The following is a 25,427-nucleotide window of genomic DNA, read 5'->3' as shown; positions in this document are numbered from 1 at the left end:
TAGTGTGTTTTGGGCTCAACGGCTTACAAAATCCATCTTGAAATCAAATAATTACATACTTGTTGTCCAATCTTGTGTAAGGAACATTCAGTAACTTGTCATCTCCAAAAATGTCCAGCCATAGTTTCCTCAAGGATTCTTCAGAGTTGGCATCCAGCAAGAGGTCTAGATTGCGGTCACAGTCAATAATCGAGACAAGTTGCGCCAAAAAAGGAGTTATTACTGCTTGAACTCGTCTCCACAGGGCATGTCTAAAATACAGATATGGTCAAATATTGAAAGCAGTGTCGCATTAGGTATAGGGTGTTGTTTCACAAAGATCTTCAATTCAAGACAATAACTTTACACCTTCTCACTTAAACTTACCTAAAAGTACCACCCTCTTGCAATGCATCAATATTTAGTGCTTCCTTGGAGACCCAGCTCTTGGCAGAGATTGTGTTTTCATCGTGAGCCATCAATAGAGAATGAAGTCGCTTTTTTAAAGTTTTCATAAATTCAGCTGGTAACATAAATATGTAAATTTCAGTGACCACATATAAGCTGGCTAATGAAAGCTATTTTTTTTTTTTTTACAGAAACAGCATTAAGTCTCACCTTGTAGATTCTCATTGTCAGCCAAGAGCATTAGAAGGATCTCTACTCTCTTGGTGCTGCGGGTACCTGCCTCAGTCTGATCTCTAAGCATGCCAACTGCACTCTGAACACAGCTACGAACCAGCACTATGGTGTTTAAAACATTCTCCCAGCCCTGAGAAGCACAAGAAACAGAACTATATTTTGAAGCTTACTAAACTCAACAGTGTGACCATAGAATCAAAAATATATTGAACATATATTGCTGCTGTTGAGGTTGTGACCCACAGTATTGTCTTCTAGTTCCATCTTCTCTTCTTCTGTTTGCATGTCTTCAACCTCCATGGCTGCAAGCAATAAAAATGACTTGAGAACACTGATCAGTCCTTTGAAAACAACTCTTAGTATTTTGTAAATTAACCGACATCACCTTCAGGCTCATCTGCTTTCTCTCTTTTCTCTTCAAACAACTGGCTGATGGTCAGACACTGCAAGGCTTTTATATCAGAGACAATATCTTTCGATATTCTCAGGTCATCAATGTGGACTGACTTCCAAGGGCCTTATCAAATGAATCTTTATTGAGATTTAGTCTAAAACAATCAATGTTGGTTAGTGATGCAAAAAATCAGTTGTCTTACCACCATGAAATCCAACAAAGGAAGTGCCACCATTCATTCTGGGTAGTTTAGTGATGAAGTACACAAAAATCTTTCCATTGTAGTCTTTCCTGAATTTGTTGATTTCGTTGAGAGAAGAATACCTGGAAATATATCAAATAATGCTGATTGGATTGGATTTACTGAACAAGTAAATTGTGCCAGTAACCACATTCAACTCACTTTGCAGATGCAATGACATTTAAACTTTGAAAGCCTTCATCAAAATCAGATTGGATGATGAGTATCTTGTCTCCAGTGGTGTTTTCCAAATAATTCCTGAACAAAGAAAATGTTTATTTAACTAATAATAAATTAGCTTTTTGTTATTGTGATATGATATTATGTGATGTTGTGAGCACAATACTTGATTTTCTTGAGGAACGAGTTTTCCGTGTCAAACTGCTGTAGCGAGAGGAGCTCTATGTTTTGAACTATGTTCTGTAGCTGAACAGTTTCTGCTGCGGTCAGAAGCCTTGAGAATGTAGTTACCTACAAGATTAAGAAAAAGATGGCAAGAAAAAACTTTGTACAATAAACTTGCAAAATACAATTACAGATAGTTCTAGAGTAAAAAACAAAGTATTTAAAATACAATATGCTTACCTCTGTGAAAAAGGCATGGCTAGGCCCTGCTTGCTGTGTTTGAGTATGGATGAAGTCAGCAAGTGAGCTATGCTTCTGCTCTTCAAAGTACATCCTTGACAAGTGCTCACTTTCTACTTTGGAGAGGGAAGTGCAGTCTAGCCTAATCACTGCATCTGGTGTAGCACAGTTCAGAAGGATCAATTTAGCCTCATCTAAGATCCATTTCAAAGGATCTGAATTTTGCCCTCTGAGCTGCTCTGTAGCTTGCAGGACAACAGAGGCACAAGTGTCCGAGTGGTAGCCAATGAAAGAATCAGCTGGAAGGTAATGGCATGCTTGGGGAGCAATTAAGTGATGGTTTTTAGCTGCAATGAAGCATGCAACCCACTGCTCAAGCTTATCAACAAGGTCCTTTTGCTCACTCTTTAGTACAGTGTTGATGTCAAGATAATGTTTCTCCAACCTGTTGATCAATGGAATAGGAAACTGCTTGTACACAATGTCCTTCTCCTCAATGACGATGAGCCTGAAATCTCTGTGCACTCTGCATTTAACTCTATGGGTTCCAAGCCCCAAATCCACATATTTCTGACCTCCAAGGCTGACGTAATATTGGTTGAGAGCATCATACAAGCTTTCGTACAAGTTCTGCAAGTTCAGAAGCATGATGGTTTGACCAGTTTCCATACAAATCTTCACACGGTTAATGTTGCGGCATATCTGAGTATACTCCTGGTCTTTTGGAAAGCTTGAACCAAAGATAATCTCTGGTTGGCATTGGTCTAAAAAAAACGTCTGCTGTAGAATTCGAAGGGCTGCATAGTTTTTGGTCAGAACAAGCAGGTATCTGCATTCCTCATCTTGGCCAATGGCTGTGATGTTCTCTCTTACAAGCTCAATGGTACTGATATTCTCAAGTTTGGGTTTGACATTTAGTCTGCTGGTGAAAACTGTGACAGCATCCACATTTTCCTTGCCACTGAAGTTCCTTAGCACAGCCTTCACAATCTGTTCTGCACTAGGCTTCTGATTAGAAGCTTTGACAACAGCAAACATCATCTTTATCAAGCTGTAATAGTCTCGCAAACCAAAGAAACCTCTTCCCTGTTCCCTACAGATGTTCAGGTAAGCCCGGGCAAATGGCTGAAAGAAATCTCTCACCCTTTCAAGGATCATGGCATCCGAGGAACATATTCCTTCAGCAGTCTCAATCAATTCCTTTTCATCAGGATCACCACGAGAAACAAATATCCCTCTGTTCATCTTGGCTGGGTCCAAAGCCCAGTTCGAGATGCCGATGAATCCCACCTTCTTGTGGGGTACTGGCTGATCATCTATGCACCCCTCTTCCAGCAAAGGATGTAAAGTTTTCAGAGGCATTTTCTGGGAATCTTCAGCCAAGCCTATCTCATCTAACACTACGACTGAGACATACTCTGTTAGATTCTTGCTTTCTTGAAAACGGGCAGACTGCTTAAATGTATTGATGATCCCCTCTGGTGTAGAATGAGGACTGCACTGAAAGGAAACAAGATGGACCTGCTTCAGTTTTCTAAACAAATCCGAATGGGCTGCTTGGCCTTGCATGCCATCTGCAACCAGAGTTTTAGATAAGGACTTGGAACTTCCAGGTTTTCCAACCAAAAAGAGAGGTATTCGTAATTCAATGCAAATCACCATCATGAAGACATTTTCCTTCAAAGCATTGTTTCGAGCAATGGTTTCACCCAAAGGAACTCCACTCAGAAAAAGATCCTGAAGAACTGAAATCTCCTGCATCACTTTCACTGGGCTGTAGGTCTCTGGAAGGTACTCACAAATCTTTTTTCTGTATTTTTCTTTATCCTCCAAGCAGGCATGGTAACACACACCAACAGCCATCAGTAATGACCAAAGAATTGGGTTTCTTTCATCAGTATTCCTCTGATTTTCATTTCTCTCTGTCCACTGAATTCTCTCAAACTGGTCAAGCTCTGAGAGTATCATTGGGTAGTTTTTGTAGAACCAGCCAAAGACTTGCATGCAGCGCTCAACATCCCTCAGACTCACAAAACTGCATTCATCCTCTCTTGTTCGCATATACATCTGTGAGGCTGAAAGAACATCAGAGATGGTTGCGATATAATCTGAACCAATGGAATGGGTTTCAACTACCCTTTCGACTCTTTGCTTGATGTACATTTTCTCAGTATGGTCATTGAGCTGTCCAAAGTCCCAAACTAGTGGAATCATACTAGGTGGTAAAGCCTGCACTCTGTACACTAGCTGGCGAAGTGGAATGGATCCAAGTTTTTCATCCGTTTCCTGAGCACGAACTCTGTATCCCAAACCAGCGGACTCCAATCTCTTGATCATCACGTCTGTGTGTTTTCTGTATGGGTTGCAAGCAGCAATGATTTGCAAGCCAGTGTCACCTGTCAAATGCTGTCCATCAGCAGTGTTGTCACAGAGGACTTCCTTAATGCTGCTAATGGCCTCTGTTGTGTTTGCTTCATCAAAAAACAATACAGAGTCTAATCCATAATTCTGCTTGTTTTTTAACGCCATGGCCTCTGCTTCTCTCACTTTGGTGTAAATCATGTCTGAACTTGTCCCTCCATGAACCTTGACTAGTTTCATGTTGTCAGTGGCAACTCCACCTCTGTGCATCTCACAAAGGAATTTGATTAGCCTGGTCTTCCCACATCCTGTCTCACCCATGATAATAACAGGAATCCCACAGCGGAAGCGCATGTGAATTGCCAACATTTTCAACATGTTGTCTGTAGTGAGCTCATATGTTTCATCTGGGTCAAGACACTGTATTCCCAACACTCTGGAAAGACTCTCAATTTTCTCCCATCTTGGGAGCTGGTCAAAATCAATATTGAAAGGAACCCCCTGAAGTTCAAGGCCCTCATAGAGCTCTTCGGTCATGATGTTCTGCTTGATCACTCTTCTTGTTGATGGATCAATAGCATCAATCCCATTCAGTGAATTTGTCTGAAGATGAAAGCCAATGAATGTCATGGACAAATGGTCTTCATTGAAGAAAATATATGGATGTGGTTCTGACTCCCATCGTTTTCTTATCCTAAGGCGAGCTAGATCCTCCTCATTGGCAGAAGAAAGGTCATTGTGCAGACTTCCTGGACTCTGGTCAGAGACGCTAAGTGAAGGAGTGGCAAAATCCTTTGCCATGAGAATCATGAAATCAACAACAAAATGTTTAAATCCCAACAAAGTGTCCCCTATGAAAGAAACGTCACAGAAAACGGAGTTCTCACAATCCCTAAGTTGTAAGTTCAGGAACCAGGCAAAATTCCGCAACTCTGCCCAAGAGGGGTCTATAATGCCGCAGTACACAAACAACATCTGCAGGCATTCAACATGACTGCCCTCCACTCCTTTGTACTTGAAGGCATCCAAATTAACACCATTGTAGAAACGTTGCAGGTACTGATAAGGCCGCTGGTAGGCCTCACTTTTGAACTCTTGGTCATCCATAAGGGGATTACCACCCTCTACTAATGATGGATCTTCCTGGATTCTCATTTCTAACTCAAGGACCTCTTTAGGTGGACGGCAGTATACACTTGGAAACACATCCAAGAAAGCACATGGAACTTTTGCACCCTATCATGAAAAGGCAAATAAATTAATAAAGAATTTGTCTCATTACAAAAAAAGCAAATCATACATGATTTTATAAAATAATTTATATTTACTTACAGCTTTTCTGTCATTTTGTGATGTACTGCCATCCGGTCTTAGAATCTCAATTACATACAAGTGCTCATTGCTGCTTTTCCACATATTTCCATCTGAGTCCATGAGGTATCCAAGAATAAATAGCCTGAACAAAAATTCATTAAGTCCTGTCTTCACCTGTAAGTATTAAACAATAAGGAAAAATAAAATGTCTTTCTATTTGTTCATCACATTCATAAAACAAAGTGAATACAGGTAGCTACCATGGTGGTGATGTCGAAATGATAAACTGAAAGCTCCTTTTTCTTGAGGCTGTTGAGCAGGGACTCGAGTATGATATTTTCATCAACTCTTTGCTCAGTTAACCTGATGCACTTCAGCTGAGAAGGCTTCTCTGTGATCCTTTTCAATGTCTCATGCATCCGTTTAATGTGAAGTGATTTCCCTAGAACGCACCACAGTGATGTAATTCATCTGACACAATGCAGTGCAAAAACATTTCTATTTATACACACAAACATTATTTATCTTTTTTATTTTACTTTAATTTGCGAACTAATAAAAATTCTAAATCTGAAAACTAACTTTAATCCATTATACAGTGGGTACAGAAAGTATTCAGACCCCCTTATATTTTTCACTCTGTGTTATATTGCAGCCATTTGCTAAAATCATTTAAGTTCTTTTTTTCCCTCATTATTGTACACACAGCACCCCATATTGACAGAAAAACACAGAATTGTTGACATTTTTGCACATTTATTAAAAAAGAAAAACTGAAATATCACATGGTCCTAAGTATTCAGACCCTTTGCTGTGACACTCATATATTTAACTCAGGTGCTGTCCATTTCTTCTGATCATCCTTGAGATGGTTCTACACCTTCATTTGAGTCCAGCTGTGTTTGATTATACTGATTGGACTTGATTAGGAAAGCCACACACCTGTCTATATAAGCAGGGATGTAGTGGAGGCTAAACGCACGTAAACGCCGTTTACGCACCTCCCAAAATTTGGAAATAGCGTTTGCACACCTCCAAAGTGCGTTTATCCACCTCTACTTTGCGTTTATCCACCTCTAAATTTCACGTTATTTGAGCGGACTTTGCTTTTCCAGTGCGTGATCGCTGATCAGTACATGATTCCAGCATTTGGGCCGTTAACGACAGAGCAGAACGCGCAGCACAAACACGGAGAAGAGAGAGCAGCGCGCCGACACACACACACACACACACACACACACACACGGAACAAAGAGAATGGCGCAAACACGTAGCAGAAAACACACGCTCGTGAACTTACTAAACAAGCTGAGCGAGAATGAAACTTGATCGCAGCCGCAACAGGAAATCATTAAAACGATGCAAAAAAAGTGATATTTTTTTTAATTCATTTCAGGAAGCTAGTTTAATGTAGGGAGCATGTCAAAACACAACTGTACAAGTCAAGAGATTCAGAGGGAGTCAAGCCTGCACCAGGTTAAAGACATTTTTCTGATAGACCAAACAACTAATTAATTAATCGAGGAAATATTCAACAGATTAATCGACTATGAAAATAATCCCAAATTCCTAATCATTATGTACAAGTGCATTGCATTGGAAGCCCTGGATATAAGCCTCCCTCTCGATCTCTCTTAAATATTTTTGTTCTCTCGGTTTTGTCATTTAGTAAACTTTATAGATTTCAACCATATTATTCCTTTTTGAGTCTCTTTAACAAGAATTTAGATTAATGTATGAATTGAATAGTGATTGTGTGACCTATGATGAGGGAACAACCAGTGATACCCTTGGTAGTACCATCAAATGATAGCCTATAGCGATGTCATCAGGATACACATACACCGGTAGGCAGTGGCCCACCTTACCGGGTGACCAAGTTGTGGTCCACCAGAATTTATAGTTTACCCACCTCTTTTTTTACCACTACACCACTGTATATAAGACCTTACATCTCACAGTGCATGTCAGAGCAAATGAGAATCATGAGGTCAAAGGAACTGCCTGAAGAGCTCAAAGACAGAATTGTGGCAAGGCACAGATCTGGCCAAGGTTACAAAAAAAAATTCTGCTGCACTTAAGGTTCCTAAGAGTGGAGCCTTGGTGAGAGAGGTAAAGAAGAACCCAAAGATCACTGTGGCTGAGCTCCAGAGATGCAGTCGGGAGATGGGAGAAAGTTGTAGTAAGTCAACCATCACTGCAGCCATCCACCAGTCGGGGCTTTATGGCAGAGTGGCCTGACGGAAGCCTTTCCTCAGTGCAAGACACATGAAAGCCCGCATGGAGTTTAAGATGGCGATAAATAAGATTCTCTGGTCTGATGAGACCAAGATAGAACTTTTTGGCCTTAATTCTAAGCGGTATGTGTGGAGAAAACCAGGCACTGCTCATCACCTGTCCAATACAGTCTCAACAGTGAAGCATGGTGGTGGCAGCATCATGTTGTGGGGGTGTTTTTCAGCTGCAGGGACAGGACGACTGGTTGCAATTGAGGGAAAGATGAATGCGGCCAAGTACAGGGATATCCTGGACGAAAACCTTCTCCAGAGTGCTCTGGACCTCAGACTGGGCCGAAGGTTCACCTTCCAACAAGACAATGACCCTAAGCACACAGCTAAAATAACGAAGGAGTGGCTTCACAACAACTCTGTGACTGTTCTTGAATGGCCCAGCCAGAGCCCTGACTTAAACCTAATTGAGCATCTCTGGAGAGACCTGAAAATGGCTGTCCACCAACGTTTACCATCCAACCTGACAGAACTGGAGAGGATCTGCAAGGAGGAATGGCAGAGGATACCCAAATCCAGGTGTGAAAATCTTTCCTAAAAAGACTCATGGCTGTATTAGATCAAAAGGGTGCTTCTGCTAAATACTGAGCAAAGGGTCTGAATACTTAGGACCATGTGATATTTCAGTTTTTCTTTTTTAATAAATGTTTTTCAACAATTCTGTGTTTTTCTGACAATATGGGGTGCTGTGTGTACAATAATGAGGAAAAAAAATGAACAAATGATTTTAGCAAATGGCTGCAATATAACAAAGAGTGAAAAATTTAAGGGGGTCTGAATACTTTCCGTACCCACTGTATATTGGGGTGTAACGGTTCACAAAATTCACTGTTCGGTTTGATACGATACACTGGTGTCACGGTTCGGTACGTTTTCGATACAGTAAAAAGAAAGAAATGCCAGAGAAATTTCCTTGATTTTAACATTTTTTTATTTTTTTATTAAAACTAACATCATAAAATATGATCATTTTTTTACTTTGAGCAATGATGGAGCTATACTTGACTCTTCTTAGGAGCATATTAAACAAAAACAGCTCCTTATAAAAAAAATGAAATGTAATATTGTAGTAGTTATAAACAAAGGTTTATTTTAGTTCAGATTAACATTTGAGGGCAGCAATTTTATTCATAATGTCGAAATAAAACCAACGTAATGTTACTTGAAGGCATTATAGCCTACTATTCCTGCCAAACTTCCATGGTTGCAGTTAGTGTTACTACAGTAAATCCATGGTGAATGTTGCTGATCTGTGGACACTGGATAGTTCATTCATGGCACAATGTTTCTTCCTGGTTTCCATGTCAGCCCTGTTTGATCCGTTAATATCGGAGAAATGCGAATGCTTCTCACTAGATCTCGCAGCGATGTTATTACTTCTGTGGCCAAACTGATAAACGGTCCGTGAAGCACAAAATAAAGAGTATCGCAGTTTCGTTCCACTTTCATTACGTTTGCCATTTGATGTTGGACAATATTGTGTTCGCGCCAGTGTCTCTTAAATTATGAAACAACAAATTTGAAATAAAATTTTGTTCAGCAGGAAAACTGGTCCAACGAACAGTTCAGTATGTAAAGCGTACCGAACCAAAAGCCTCGTACCGAATGATTAAATACGAATAGGTATATATATATATATATATATATATATATATATATATATATATACATATATACATATATATACACACACACACATTATATTTTTACTCACCTACTCCTGACCTTTCAGAGAAAACAACTCCCACAAACTGTCTGTTTTTGAACACATCAGCAGCACTGGATATGTCAGCTGGGACTGTAAAATGCCTAGCAAGGTATCGTTGAATACTTATTATTGGTTCTTGGGGGACCAAGTGCAATCTAAATTGACTAAAAGCTGAGGGAAGGTATGCATGTTCTCTATTAGAGCTGCAGACCAACGCCAGCCTGTAATCATTTCTGCTCAGTGCATTTTGACGCTGAAAATACTGCTCCATTTTGTAGCTCACTTCATAGGCAAGTTGGTCCACATAGAGCATTGTGTATATCTTCTTTCCCCTGTAGCCAGCAGAAAGACAGCGCCTGAGGAAAAGTTCCACTTCTTCATATGGAGTGGAAGAACTACAGATGAGTACTTCATCATAGGTTGGTAGAGGCTCATTCTTGCTGCTCATGTAAATTGAAATGCATGTCATTAGAATTTCTTCAGATGGGCAGATGATTAGATTTGGTCTTCCAGTAGCCATTCCATTAGGAAGTTCCCTCTGAATATTGCTTGTTTTCCCATCCTGTTTGGAATCCCCCTCATATTCACTGGGGTTGTTGGCTAGAATTTCAAGAAGATATCCAAGGCTTCTGACATCAAGAAAGTGTGGCAGGAAATTCTTCATGTCTCGCATGTAAGCGTTCCAAATCACATCTAGCTTTTCTGACCCATTAGCATTCCCCAAGAGATTTGGGCATGGCTCTTCAGTATTCAAATCATTTCCAACCATGCTGGGAACTTTCACAAATGTTTGAAATTCTAAGTCACCATTTTGCTCAAGGTCCTTCTTATTTATTTCATACTGAAGCATGTGCCAAGCTTGTGCCACATCCGAAAAGGAGCAATTAGGTTTGATAAAGGAGAGCATCATAAGAACTTGATCTTGTATATCAGTCACATTGTTCTGGCTGAGCTGACTGCACAGGTAGACCACCTGTTCTGCAGTGAAATAGTTTAAGTAATAATGCTGAGATCTCTGCTTGTCCATAAAAGCCTTCCAGAAGCAGAGGCAGCTTTCCATTTTCTTACAGACTTCTGGCAACTGTTCTGTGACATCACCTTCCACCACGAGGGCACTGACAACACTCCCTAAGTTGAAGTCCATTATGATGCATGCATCTTTACTATTACAGTTGACCTTTGCCTTCCAGTGTCTGAACAATGGATTTCCTGCATCAAACAAATCAATAAATGCAGAGGCTAACCTCTGTACATTGGTAAAGACCTGGAAACAGGAAAGAAGTTCAGGAATAATTGCAGGGATAATTACCACAACCATATACAACAGAATAAAAAAGCTAAAAGGTGGAAAATCACCTCTGCAAATTGATTGACTTGACACTGGCCTTGATCTCCTTTGCCAGACATTAGCATCAATTTATTCTGAAGGTCCCTGAGGTCTTCAAAAGAATAAATACGTGTCTCACAGCCCTCATCTTGCTCTTCCGTAATATGTAACTTCAGAATATCTTCCAAGCATATCTGAGAAAAAAAAGCTATATTCAAGGGTTGATATTTCTGCATAAGGATAAGTATTATCTGCATCAATTATACTATCATGCATCATTATAATATCAACAGCAGAGAGAGAAGTAAAATAAACAATGTGCTAATGAAGTATTTCACTGCTCTTCAAGGAGACTTAACTGGAAAATTCAGCTAAAGCCAACTTAAGGTGGGAGCTGTGTTTTGGAACCTAATAACTGTTTTTTGTAGCTTGCAGACCATCTTAGACAAGCAACAATCCAGCATGACCACTTTAAATCCAACTGGTAAACTGGTGCACCTAGAAAACAGTTAGAATTTCCCAAAACACACCTGCCACTTTAATCTGTTAACCTGCACCCAATGCCTTTGCCAATATAAGGGATTTCCTGGAACGTCCTTTACTGTGGCCTTTCTGCACAAAGGTGCTCTCCAGCGTCGAGTATGAATGAAAAAACATTACACGAGAGTGTTTAGCACTCCATAATGCTCACATCACCTACATTTTGATAAAAATGCAACAAAAATACTCCTCTCCAAAGAAATTTGTAAGTAAAATTATGAGAATCCATCAATATTTAAGCCCGGAGGGACATTGTTGAGTGAAGCCTTTTCATGATGACCATACAGGAGTTTTTTTTGTTGTTGTTTTTTTTTATCAATGAATGCATCTGAGGCTCATATTTCATATTAAAGGTACGGACTCGGTTTTGATTTTCATGACTCCTGGAACAAATTAATAAAATTACAGATTATTCGATTTTTATAGTACAACAGAGGTCAAAAACTGAAGCTTGTGATCAAAACCTATCTAATGATATACAGTTCTCTTACGAGAGGTTCTCTCGTATTGTGTAAGTTGCTTACGCTATAGGTAAAGTCATCTTTTCTCGAGATAATGAAACCAAAAATTATCCTTAATTTTGTATTTATTGTCAACGCGTTGCAGCAGCTAGCAGACCTAGAGCAGGCTAACTAGCGCGCTCATTGGCTGCTCTGCGGCAACTGCAGCAGCCTACCACTGAGCCTTGCGTGACGTCATGCCCAATGCCCGTCATGCTTCGCGCCCCCACATAGCCCGCCAGAAAGGGCGTGGCTTAGCGTATAAAAGGAAGAGCTCGGGAGCTGCTTACCTGATTTTCATCTCTTCAACTAAGCTCTCCGCATCGCTGGATCTTCGAGAAGAAGCCGCCGCCATTGAAGCAAGCGACAGAGCAAGCTTAGGACAGCGCCTGAGGAAGCCGGACGATTTTCTCGCCGCCTTCAGCCATCCGTGCCTGCTACGCTATCTGGCGTCAATATCCTTTTCTGCCTGTGTGTGCTCGCCGCTGCGACACACACTCTCTCTCTTCTCTAAAAGAGGTCGAGGCGTTTTTATCAAAATGCCTCGCAATTCCTGTGGCTCTTGCAGAGCCCCCACTCAGCGATGGAGACCGCCACGTGATCTGCGCTCTCTGCCTGGGCCGAGACCATGCAGCCCTCGCCCTGTCTTCGGGCGGCTGCATCCACTGCGAAGACATGACTATGTCGACCCTGCGGGCTTGACTTGACATGTTCGACGCTGAAGCTGCACCTCCGTCTGCTTCTGCCCTGCACTCGATGGCAGTGCTTCAGATTCTCCAAGCCGATCTCCTCCGTGAGTGGGACGAGAAAGGCGCGGACCAGTCCATCATCACGGTTTTAAGGAGCGCAACGGACCTTTCCCTTCATGCTATCCGCGGCCCAGGCTATTGGGAGGAGCATGGCCTCGCTCACCGTTACGGAGAGGCATCTTTGGTTGACGCTTGCTGACATGAGGGAGGCTGAGCTAGCCGTGTTTCTTTTTCCCCCCCCCTTTCTCTCCGTCCGGCCTCTTTGGCCCAGCTGTAAGTGGGATTGTCGAGCGGTTCTCTGAAGTACAGAAAACAACACAGGCCATGAAGCTCTTCTTGCCTCGACTCTCGAGCTCCGCCGCAGGCCGCTCTCAAAAGCAGCCTCCTGCCGGGAGCTCTACCCAGCATTCCTCTCAGCCTCTGCCTTCGCAGCGACGCCAAGGCGCTCGCCAGAGATCGCGTTAGTCAAGCCGCCGCAGGCCGCCTCCCCCGCGGGGACCCCAGCCTAAGATTGCACTGATGCCTGAGCCAGCGAAGCATCAAGGAGGTGAAGATGGTCGAGTCCAGCCGCGGCCGGACCGCCTTCAAAGCGGTTCGCTCTGTCAGTTCCCTTAGAAAAGGCGACTGCAGATTTGTATTTTGCAGCCAACGAGTGTGTTGTACAACCTGCTCACCTGCACACAAACGCCGTTTTTACGGTGACCCAGAGAAATCTCATAAAGAGTACAATTTCTGGTTATCCGGCTCATGCCGATGGTGTCTTGAGTGTAGAAAATGTGCCCGCTTCCCAGTGTTCACCCCTACACACAAGCACGGTTCACCCGGTGTCATTCTCTCATGCAGAGCACACTCTCATAAAGCTGGCGTATGCCGCTCGAGTGTTAGATGTAGGAAATGTGCCCACAAAACAGTGCCCACACCTACTCACTGCCCACTCTGCTACGCTTTTATCCCAGGGGACAAAACCTGTTAACCGGCTATGTCGTAAGTCTTGTGTCTGCCCTGCGAGCACTCACGCTTACTGATAAACACGACACGCCCGGCGCTACACACGCGTTCCGGGTTTTTCCCCATGAAACGTTCCCCGCTCAAGGTGACCAGGAAGTTACATGTAAACCGGCCAGCCGCCGCTTTCAGCGTGCTGCTGTGTTCAAAGCATTGAGAGCGCGCTCACCGCTCCGATACCTCAGATTCAGGTTCACGAGCCCACGCCGTACGGCGACCGGAACCGAGTGGCCATTCTACCCCTAGCTATGCACGCAAAAGCATGGGAAGCTATTCCAGGAGTGTCAGAATGGGTGCTGAATACAGTGAAGCAGGGCTATTTGCTGCAATTCGCTCGCGCAGAAATAGCAAAGCTGCTATGCAAAGGGGCCATAGAACCAGTACCGCCTTCCCAGAGCGAGTCAGGCTTCTACAGCCGCTATTTCCTCGTACCAAAGGAGGATGGGGCTCTCAGACCTATCTTAGATCTGAGATATCTGAACAAAGCTCTCATGAGGCGACCGTTCAAAATGCTCACGACCGGACAAATCCTCGCGCAAATTCGCCCGAGGGACTGGTTTATCTCTCTCGATCTGAAAGACGCATACTTTCAGATTCAGATAATACCCCGTCACAGGCCATTCTTGAGATTCGCCTTCGACGGTCAGGTATATCAATACACCGTCCTCCCGTTTGGCCTGTCCCTAGCACCCCGTACATTTACGAAGTGCATGGACGCGGCTCTCGCTCCCCTCAGAAGTCAGAGCATGCGAATATTGAACTACTTGAACGATTGGCTGATTCTAGCGCAGTCGGAGATAGAATTAATATCTCACAGAACGCTGCTTCTCAGCCACCTGGAAAACTTGGGTCTCATGGTCAACTGGACCAAGAGCTCATTACTGCCCAGTCAGACAGCCTCTTTTCTGGGGATAGAACTGGACTCTGTGTCTATGACGGCCCGCCTGGCCGTTCGACACCTGGCCGTTTCATTCCGGACAGGCAGCCTTGTTCCCCTGAAAACTTTTCAGAGAATGTTAGGCTGCATGGCCTCAGCTGCAGCAGTGCTTCAGCTGGGTTTGCTACGTATGCGCCCGCTACAACGCTGGCTGAGGCACGAGTACCACACCGAGCTTGGGCTTCCGGCGGTCTGCGTATCAGAGTGACTGATACGCTCTGGAGCCTTGGATAGCGACCGAATGGTACCAGTTGGGAGTGACAATGGGAGCTATCTCGTACCGGAAGGTTATCTCGACAGACGCCTCCAACCTAGGTTGGGGTGCCCTCTTCGAGGGCAGGCCGGTCTTTGGCCAGTGCTCAGACCAGGAAAAGTGCCTTCACATAAACTGTCTGGAGATGATAGCGGTCGAGAATGCGCTGAGGCACTTCCTCCCATGCCTACGGGGCCACCATGTACTGGTTCGCACGGACAATATGTCAGTGGTGGCCTACGTGAACCGCCAGGGCGGTATCAGATCCAGAAATCTCAATACTCTGGCGGAACGCCTCCTCATTTGGGCTCAGTACTCTCGCTGAGAGCCGCGCATGTGCCTGGTCGCCTGAAAGACGGTCCAGACAGACTGTCCAGGGACAACGTTCCTCCAGGAGAATGGTCCCTGCAGTCCAGCTGCTGTGGCGCCTTTTCACAACGCTCATTCACAACGCTCATTGCCCAATGTTCTTAACGAAGAACAAGGACGCGCTGGCCCAAGCATGGCCCAGCTGCCCACTGTACGCTTTTCCCCCGATCTCGCTGTTACCACAGGTAATCAGGAGAATCAGGGAGACTGGCTATTCGGTGCTCCTCATAGCCCCGCAATGGGAGAAACAAATTTGGTTCCCGGAGCTGATGCGGCTGACGAACTTAGCCCCATGGCCGATTCCAGTGAGAAGGGATCTCCTCTCTCAAGCCGGCGGCTCGATTTGGCATCCTCATCCAGAGCGCTGGTCTCTGCATGCATGGATAATCAACGGATACCCGTTGTCCTGCCAGAAGGGGTTGTGAGCACGATCACGCAGTCTAGAGCTCCTTCTACGAGAAGGCTCTACGCGTCTAAATGCTCTGTGTTTACTAGCTGGTGCGCTGGCAAAAACCTGGACCCACAAACCTGTGGGGTCTCTGGGGTGCTTTGTTTCCTTCAAGAGCTACTGGATAAGGGCAGGACCCCTTCCAAAGTATATGTTGCGGCCATTGCGGCGTTCGCAGAGTCGACGCGCGGCCAGTGAATAGGAAGGAATGAGTTCGTCATCCGTTTCCTTAGAGGAGCCAGGAGGATGAACCCCCTGCGACCCCCGTAGGTTCCTATTTGGGATCTTTCTATGGTCCTGGAGGCCATGAAAGCACATCCCTTTGAACCTTTACAGACCGTGGATCTGAAATACCTTTCGCTCAAAACCGCTTTTCTGATAAATCTGTCATCAGTCAAGCGTGTGGGTGACACGCATTATCTGTTAACGCCACATGTCTCGAGTTTGGACCTAATGACTCTAAAGTCATCCTCAAGCTGAGACATGGTTATGCCCCCAAAGTGCTCGGCACTCCCTTTAGAGCGCAGGTTATTACGTTATCGGCCCTACCGGGATCCGGTAGCGAAGTCGATGTTAACCTCCTTTGCCCTGTTAGGGCGTTAAGGGTTTACGTCACGTGCTCCGCCGCCTTCAGGCGCTCGGAGCAGCTCTTCGTATCGTTTGGTGGGCACGCCAAGGGCCTCGCCACCTCGAAACAGAGTCTGTCCAGGTGGATTGTGGACGCTATCGCGGCAGCATATGCGTCTAAAGACCTGCAGTGCCCTTTGGGCATCAGGGCTCATTCCACTAGAGGCATGGCCTCTTCGTGGGCCTGGTCCAGTGGGATTTCTATTCACGACATTTGTATGGCGGCAGGCTGGGCCTCCCCCTCTACATTTGTTAGGTTTTATAACCTAGAAGTTCCTGCCCTGCAGGCTAGACTTTTGTCAGTCTAAGTTACGAGTATGTTCTGCTCAGATTCGTTCTCGCGCAGGCTACTCTCACACTAATCCTAGCTCCCCTGGCTGAGCTGCACTATAAGGGTAGATATCCCCATTTCAGTATGGACCGGCTGTGCCGCTCTGTATTCCCTGCCACATGATACTGTGTGCTTATGTACATGTACTGGCCCACTCAAGTTGGCCGTCTTATTCCCACTAATCTGTGTCCCCCGGGTGTGCCCCTGGGACTATATGTGGTTGATGCTGGCGCGCACGGCGTTGACAAGGGGTTCCCGTAACGTAAGCAACTTACGCAATACGAGAGAACCTCTCGTAAGAGAACGTACTTGGTTACTAACGTAACCTCGGTTCTCTCTAGAAGAGGGAAGGAGTATTGCATAACCTGCCATGCTCGCGCCTCGAGCTGGTCTCGCTTCAGTCGATGAAAACCAGGTAAGCAGCTCCCGAGCCCTTCCTTTTATACGTTAAGCCACGCCCTTTCTGGCGGGCTATGACGCGTGGGGGCATGACGTCACGCAGGGCTCAGTGGTAGGCTGCTGCAGTTGCCGCAGGGCAGCCAATGAGCGCGCTAGATAGCTCGGCTAGGTCTGCTAGCTGCTGCAACGCGTTGACAATAAATACAAAATTAAGGATAATTTTTGGCTTCAATATCTCGAGAAAAGATGACTTTACCCGTACGTTTGTCAAGTTAATTGCATAGTTTTACCTTATAGTTAACAGTAACTTTGAAAAATGTGTCTTATCACTTATCAAAAAATGCTTCATGACAGTCTTGATTAGGTTAAAGGATTAGTTCACTTCAGAAATAACATTTCCTGATAATATAATCTCCCCCATGTCATCCAAGATGTTCATGTCTTTCTTTCTTCAGTGGAAAAGAAATTAAGGTTTTTGAGGAAAACATTCCAGGATTTTTCTCCATATAGAGACTTCAGTGTGGTACAACGGGTTGAAGGTCCAAATGTGAGTTTCAGTGCAGCTCCATTTTAGAAAATAAACATTTATATACTTTTTAACCACAAATGCATGTCTTGCATGTCTGTGACTTCACGCATTGCGTAATCATGTTGGAAAGGTCAGGCAGTAACCTGACGTAGGCGGAAAATGCAGAGCAGGGCGAAAAACTCCAACTTCAAAATCGTCCAACATCGTTGTTTCACCTTTTATTTATTTATTTAGTCTTTGCACATTCTCTTTGTAAACACTAGGTCAGTTATTCCACCTGTCACGTGACGCGTGACCTTTCAACGTGATTACGTAATGTGTGGCGCATCGCAGAGCTAGTGCAAGACGAGTATTTGTGGTTAAAAAGTATATAAAAGTTTATTTTTTATAAAATGTCTGATGGTTTGTCTAGATAAGACTCTTATTCCTCGGCTGGGATCGTGTCGAGACTTTGAAGCTGCACTGAAACTCACATTTGGACCTTCAATCCATTGAACCCCATTAAATTCACTATCTGGAGAAAAATCCTGGAATGTTTTCCTCAAAATCCTTAAAGGTAGTGTAGGTAGGATTTTTATAAAAAACTTTTTTTTCAAATTTGTTTCAACTGTCTTTATATACCAATACATAATTAAAATGTAAGTGCTCTGAAAAAGAGAGAATAAAAATCGAGTGACTGTAGACCTTTTAATCTGTAATAAACACAGCTCATTATTTCCATTCGGGACGAAACAACTGATTGGTTTGGGCGACTGTCACTCACTCTCACAACCAATGGCTACCACCCCTGTCGCTAGATCTGCCCATATGCGCGCGCACCCGTTTGATTTGAGAGGCGCGGAACCGTAAAATGATGGCAGAGAAAGAGCATTCAAAATTCAAAGCACCTGCATATGCAGTCAGCGAAGGCAAACAAGGCAAAAACTACTTCCACGGACCCTGCCCGCACTCTTGTACGACCTCCTCTGCTTCGCCCTCGACCCCGGACCTGTCCTCGAACCGACGATGCGGTACTTGTCTCCGGAGTGTAACGTTAGTCTTCATTAGAGTCAACAATGTTTTCATTATGGAAACTCTTACATGCAAAACACCGTATATGTTATGAATCTTACACAAAATTCACCTTCATCACAGTTTAACTGATGGTAATGGAAAAACGTGTATCAATGCAACCTGTTTTTAGCTTTGCCTTATAAATATAGCTCGTTACCGAATCAAACTTTACCAGTATCGATATGCCAGCTTGATAGTGAGTACTAAAATAAATCTTATTTGTTTATATTCATAGTGATAAAGTTAGGTACTTTATTACATGTGATTCTGACATGATGTCACTGCATGTACTGCGCTCCTCTCCACTCGTCTCAGGTAAATAAATGCGCCGTCTTCCAGCTGAGCCTGAGCGTTTGGCGTCGTGCGTTCATGTGTTTTGGGGGCGTGGCTTTGGAAGGAGCTCAGAAGGGAGGGGGTGGGAGTGAATGGAAATAATGAGCTGTGTTTATTGCAGATTAAAAGGTCTACAGTCACTCGATTTTTATACTCTCTTTTTCAGAGTACTTACATTTTAATTATGTATTGGTATATAAAGACAGTTTAAACAAATTTGGAATGTTTTTTTTTTAGAAAAATCCTACCTACCCTACCTTTAATATCTTTTTGACTGAAGAAAGAAAGACATGAACATCTTGGATGACGTGGGGGAGAGTAAATTATCAGAAATTTTTTGAAGTGAACTAATCCTTCAACAGTTTTTTAACCTGTTATCTTTCTCCACTGCTTTTGAAAATAAATGCCAAGAAAAGGATAAGTATGATCTTATTTGAAAGCAGACACATGGCAGTTTACTGTAAAGTCAGAATGAATGATTGTCATAATGGACAAATTGTTATAAATAGCTTCAAAATGTTATTATTAGAAATGCATTTTTATTAAATATCTTTAATGAAAATAAAACTGAAGCTGGCATTGTTTTAATCTAGAAACGCACTGCAGTTAAAGCCACATGTCTGACCATGTTATATTTCAAATCTGAAGATAATTCTAAAACTCTGAAATTTATTAAATGTTTTTAAAGACCATGTCAGGTGATTTTGAGAAGACTCTAAAATGCTAACTGATGTTTATTGCCATGTTATAAGCATCCATTCACTGTATTGTCTCTACTGTTATGTGGTGCACACTTCCCATTCAGTCTCAGTCTCGCCTGCACACATTCACACCTCTCCGGCCTGGTTATAGCTCTAATTATTATTCTTTTTCATATATTCTCTATATTTTTATTATAATTACTGACGACTTTGTTCACAGTTTTAACCCCTCATTTCTTTGATCAAACTTCTCACTTCACCTTCTTTGAAACTGTATCAAATGCCCTTCTTGAAGAAATAAACATTTCAGTGAGCTTTACTATTTAAACATTTTCATAAAAATAACATATTTGCTCAGCTAGGTGGCAGCAGGTAGCATGTTAGCTTAACACACCATCAATACACGACATTTTATGAGATTAAAATCATGTTTTTGCTTTATATACTTTATATATTATATTATATTTTATTTTATTTTATTTTATTATATTATATTATATCATATTATATTATATTATATTATATTATATTATATTAAATATACTTATTTAATAACGCAAAATAACCTTATGTGATCTGATGTGGCTTCAGATAAAAAAATCAGACAGAAAATATATTATTTTACAGTATTTTGCACAATGATAAAGGCTACTTCGATTAGCATTGCATTAAAACTATAATCTATTATTATGAAAATACCCAACATGACTTGAAGAACACAAATCATATATCTCTGCAATAATGTGTTTATTTTCTCCAAAACGTCTTTATCCTCAAGTTACAACGATCTCTGGAAGCCTTGTTTATGTAAAGGATTTGCTGGAATGTCACATGATTATGGCTGTTCAACACGAGTCTCGTTTGTGGAACGTGTGTGGCTGTGCACCTTCCAGCTTTTAGTATGAATGAATCACAGTACATGAGACTGTTTAGTGGTACTGCACAGTCAAAGCAGTACAAATTTATAGACATTTGACATAGACATATGAGAATCTATCTATATTTCTCCAAATCTGCACGCTTTTGAACTAAAAGCCCAGAGGGACGTTGTTTTGTCAAGAGCTTTTATGATGTCCTCGTGAATCTTAAGAGGTTAAACTGGTTTTGACTGAAAAAAGCATCATTTTAGAAAAAAAAACATGAGTATTTCAAAAATGGTGTGCTTCATCAGTGTAAGTAATGTAGTAATGACAAACAAACCTTCTTTTGATTTTGTGCACTGAGAATGTAGATGCCGTTTGTGTTGATAGCTGATGCCAGAGACAGAGATGATATTTCCACTGAACCATGGCTGTCCTTGACTGTCTTCAACCATTCAATGTGTCTTGCAGAGTCACACTGAAACCATATTGATTAAATATTGATGAACAAGAATGTGACAAATATTGCTTTCTTTTTCTAGCTAGCAGATTCTCTCACCAATTTCTTTGGTAGGTTGGGGTCATTGTCAAGTGCCTTCCAAAGTTTCGTCAGCATCTCTTTAAAATGATTGAAGCCATCACCTGGCTTTAAATCATAGAGCATTGAGGAGTATCCAAGAACTGCATCATGAAAACAGGCCACACGATCCACATCCATATCATTCTCTCCAGCAGAGATTGAAGCCAAATCCACAAAGACTTTCAACCCATTGATGTCTGAAGTAATAAAGAGGAATAAAATTTGCTTACAAAAGATCATAAAAATGGTAAAAACCACATACAATTACTATTTCAAACACATTTATTTACCTCTAAGAGCATCTTTAACCCAAATAACAAAATTCTTTCTGAGGCCAAGCTTCTGAAGGCACAGTCTACGGGAATCTGTGATGTCCACAAGCACAGTTTTTGCCTGCATCAACTCATTGTCAATGCTGTCAAGACGCTCCTTATCCATGTGTCTCTAAAAGAAAGCCTTGTAGGTTTACCATATTACTTATTTATCTTTGATTAAACAAAATGCACTTATGATGACAAAATATGATGACTTACAGTAGCAAGGATCTTCTCCAAGACTTGAAAGTCTCCTTCCAGGCAAAGCGTCTCTTTGACCATCTTGACCACCCAAGCCGACTCTACTGCCAGATGAAGCTCATGGTACTGCTCGATCTGCTGGATTCTTGTCTGGACCCATTGCTGTTCATCCAAACTATCCAGTTGGCACATGATTGCAACTTCTGCAGCCAGTTCTTTATGTTTTCCCTTGTAGGTTCTGAATCTTAAATCAATAGTTTCAAAAGTGATGCTGCCATCTTTAAGCCCTGTGTATATATTTTTGTAGGCATTGTAGCATGGTTTAAATATTTCACTGAAAAGCATTTTGGGTGTGACAACCAATTCGCCCTCTGAAGGAATTGCTTGACATTTTTTAGCAAACATTTTTGCCTCATGAACCCAACAGTTTCTGAAGACGAAGCTGTCTTTGAAGGTGTTTAGGTCCACTGCCATAGATCGAACATCATCTTCAAGCTCCAAGTAGTTGACAACCCTTGACATCGCAGAGGGATTTTGATTGAATGAATGAACATCCACAAACTTGTCAAGGTCCATCTCATCAATGTCAATATGACGTTTTTCTTCCAACCCTTCAAAATCAACTGAAAAATAGAAGAAATGTAGAAATTTAAATTTAAATATCTATATAAAAGCAATCTGTTATTGTCAGGTGAGAGAGCTAATACCCCTGGCATGTTCCTTTAGACTGTGGCACATTGTAAAGAGAGCATCCACCAGTGATCTCTCATGACTGATAGCCTCTACCTCCTCTTGTCTAGTCTGAAGAAGCCTCTTCATGGCATTGGTGTCGTTGTATTGTTCATTTTCACAAAAACAGTCTGGAAAAACAGTAAGTTGTTGACTAATCACATTACCATATATAAAAGGGAGAAATCTAAGTTATTTACCTAATTTATGCAGCTCAAAGAAAGCACTCTTGTTTTGCAGGATGTGACTGAGTAGCTTTATCTTTATTTTCCCTGTTACAAGTTTATTTAAAATATTTGTGAATGAAGAGATTGCCATGTCAAATTTCTCTTTAGCTTCTTCAGAAAGCTGACGGATCAGTTTTTCATCAGCACCTACAGAGCAAAAATATTTAATATTTTAACATTATATAAACATTACTGTATATAGATAGATAGATAGATAGATAGATAGATAGATGACAATTTCTAGTGAGATGTAATATAGCATTGTTATGCACTATGCAGAGGGAATCCATATAATACCATGAAGCTGAAAGATATGTTTGGCTGCTGTCCAGCCCAGAAGATGTTTGAGAACATCATCTTCGTCCTCCAGATAGGTTCCTTTGTCATCTCTTGGCCAGGACTTTAGGATGATGGTAGACACAAGTGATTCAGTTTTCCAGTTGATTTGGAAATGATTCAGTTTCTCCAAAAGTTTCCCCTCAGTTTTAGCCTGTTAAAAAAAAAAATGTCTTCATGTTTTTCATCTTATTAAAATAAAATCTTATTAACTTAATAAGAAATCCATGTAGACCATTGATTAATGTATTGCTCAAACACAGCAGCTCCCAATGAACAGCAAACTCTACACCATATTCATTTCCATCTCTATGTGTTAATAACTTTGTAAATGGATAGTTCACCAAAAAAAAAAAAAAAAAAACTGTCATCATTTACTAACTCTTGGTGCGTGGCCCGATTCAAAGCTTGCAGTCACAATCGACTTTTTGTCTAAAAAAAATTCTCAATTGTGTGGGGTCATTACGATTATTTTACTCGTCGGAACCCACACTATCCCCAAATCATGATCGAGCTGACTCTGACGTGATACCCGCAAATAGCCAATGAGAGCAAGCAAGCTTCACCTACCAGATGTTGCGTGCTTCAATAGCTGAAACTTAGCAGCCACAAACATGCCACAAAAGTCACATCTATGCAAACTTCTCAGCTAAATGGATTGCGTTTGCTTTGTATAGCTTTGTTTTTAATCTCTATTTTCTATTTTCCCTGCCGTTTATATTGCTTAATATAACTTAATCGTCACAATATATCTGACATTATCTAATATTGTCTGTCATATTCATCTGACATCACTAGCTTTAATCTAAATCAGTATCGCATGCACAACGCGTAAGCATTTCGCTAGCCTTTTAACCTGCCATCCATGCATACCATCTTTTTTTTTGTGTGCCTTTTACGAGTCCATCAAACAACTGTGGTGAGTCGGATCCATCAACAAACATGGTGAGTCGTCATCTTCTGTTATTGTCACTTGCACTGTCTGTCATGTTTAGCATAGCCTTCTCTGTCAGTGACAAGGGTTTTACATGTCATAAATGCAGGGAAATAGACAGGCTGATGGATGAAGATTTCTAGAGAAACTAGAGATATGCATCCAAACTTTAATCGAGAATAGTAAGAGTGAAAAGGCTTTAGATAGTGCTTTGGATGCGACTAGCTTAGTGAAGGGGCCCTATAGGCAGGGCAAGTGGGCTCCTGTCTGCCTTGCTGCTGAGTGGTTTGTATCGGTTAGCTCCATATAGCTTTCCATTTTGAATTTCTATTTACTATCATTCCTTGTTGTTTACATTGCTAAATATAACTTACTCATTACCATGTATCAGATATTGCCCATCACATTAATCTGAAATTGTCACGGAACAGTGAACGAGAGATGAGGATACAAATGCAGAGGAGATTTATTAGAGACAATCAGACAAGGTACAAACTCAAAAAACTCAGGACTCCAGGAAACAGGTAACTCGGACAACGAACCAGCACAGGACTACAAACACAGGGAGGCTAAATAGGGGAACAAACAAAGGAGGGAAACGAGAAGGACAGGTGGGACAAATTAACCAATAATTAGATAACAAGATGGGAGGGGCTAGACAATAGACAGGAGAGCACATGGCACAAAACAACAAACACCCATGTGCAGCACAAGACAGGACAGACATGTGACATTACCCCCTCCTTAAGGAGCGGCTACCAGACGCTCCACTAGGGCGGGAGGGACAGACCAGGGCGGGACGGGAGGGACAGACCAGGGCGGGATGGGAGGGACAGACCAGGGCGGGGCAGACCAAGGCGGGACGGGAGGGGCAGACCAGGGCGGGACGGGCGGGACGGGAGGGACAGACCAGGGCAGAGACAGTCCATCGGGCGGCCAGGGCGGAGCAGACAGTCCAACGGGCGGCCAGGGCGGAGCAGACAGTCCATCGGGCGGACAGGGCGGAGACGACCCCTCGGGCGGCCAGGGCGGAGCAGACAGTCCATCGGGCGGCCAGGGCGGAGACGACCCCTCGGGCGGCCAGGGCGGAGCAGACAGTCCATCGGGCGGCCAGGGCGTAGACGACCCCTCGGGCGGCCAGGGCGGAGACGACCCCTCGGGCGGCCAGGGCGGAGACGACCCCTCGGGCGGCCAGGGCGGAGACGACCCCTCGGGCGGCCACGGCCCAGGAACAGACACTGGCTCCGGCTCAGGAACAGACACTGGCTCCGGCTCAGGAACAGACACTGGCTCCGGCTCAGGAACAGACACTGGCTCCGGCTCAGGAACAGACACTGGCTCCGGCTCAGGAACAGACACTGGCTCCGGCTCAGGAACAGACACCACCGGCTCCGGCTCAGGAACAGACACCACCGGCTCCGGATCAGGAACAGACACCACCGGCTCCGGATCAGGAACAGACACCACCGGCTCAGGAACAGACACCACCGGCTCCGGCTCAGGAACAGACACCACCGGCTCAGGAACAGGAACAGACACCACCGGCTCAGGCTCGACGGCGGCCATCTTGTCAGGGGACACAGGCTCGGCAGACGTGACGTGAACACTCTCGGCAGCGGCCATCTTGTCAGGG

At 43.1% G+C, this 25,427-nt stretch overlaps 1 protein-coding gene across 1 annotated transcript in view; it reads right to left on the bottom strand.

Annotated features, from left to right (window-relative positions):
* LOC307171873 (E3 ubiquitin-protein ligase rnf213-alpha-like) overlaps positions 1-25,427 on the bottom strand; it is a 165,400-nt gene that overhangs the window by 68,066 nt on the left and 71,907 nt on the right. The window contains exons 14-32 of the mRNA XM_079893804.1: positions 22,822-23,014; positions 22,276-22,428; positions 21,587-22,191; positions 21,344-21,497; positions 21,033-21,250; positions 20,814-20,951; positions 10,869-11,033; positions 9,519-10,776; positions 5,777-5,958; positions 5,535-5,690; positions 1,842-5,438; positions 1,603-1,727; positions 1,419-1,514; positions 1,218-1,339; positions 1,007-1,138; positions 865-923; positions 598-751; positions 367-502; positions 60-251 (exon numbers count right to left, since the gene is read on the bottom strand). Of these exons, the coding sequence (XP_079749930.1) occupies positions 60-251; positions 367-502; positions 598-751; positions 865-923; positions 1,007-1,138; positions 1,218-1,339; positions 1,419-1,514; positions 1,603-1,727; positions 1,842-5,438; positions 5,535-5,690; positions 5,777-5,958; positions 9,519-10,776; positions 10,869-11,033; positions 20,814-20,951; positions 21,033-21,250; positions 21,344-21,497; positions 21,587-22,191; positions 22,276-22,428; positions 22,822-23,014 (7,835 nt within the window). The remainder of the gene's footprint in view (positions 1-59; positions 252-366; positions 503-597; positions 752-864; positions 924-1,006; positions 1,139-1,217; positions 1,340-1,418; positions 1,515-1,602; positions 1,728-1,841; positions 5,439-5,534; positions 5,691-5,776; positions 5,959-9,518; positions 10,777-10,868; positions 11,034-20,813; positions 20,952-21,032; positions 21,251-21,343; positions 21,498-21,586; positions 22,192-22,275; positions 22,429-22,821; positions 23,015-25,427) is intronic.

Source organism: Squalius cephalus, assembly GCF_949319135.1.
Source record: "Squalius cephalus genome assembly, chromosome: 1".
Taxonomy (NCBI): domain Eukaryota; kingdom Metazoa; phylum Chordata; class Actinopteri; order Cypriniformes; family Leuciscidae; genus Squalius; species Squalius cephalus.
Note: the sequence above shows the minus strand (reverse complement) of the source record. Positions and strands in the feature narration are given on the sequence as shown.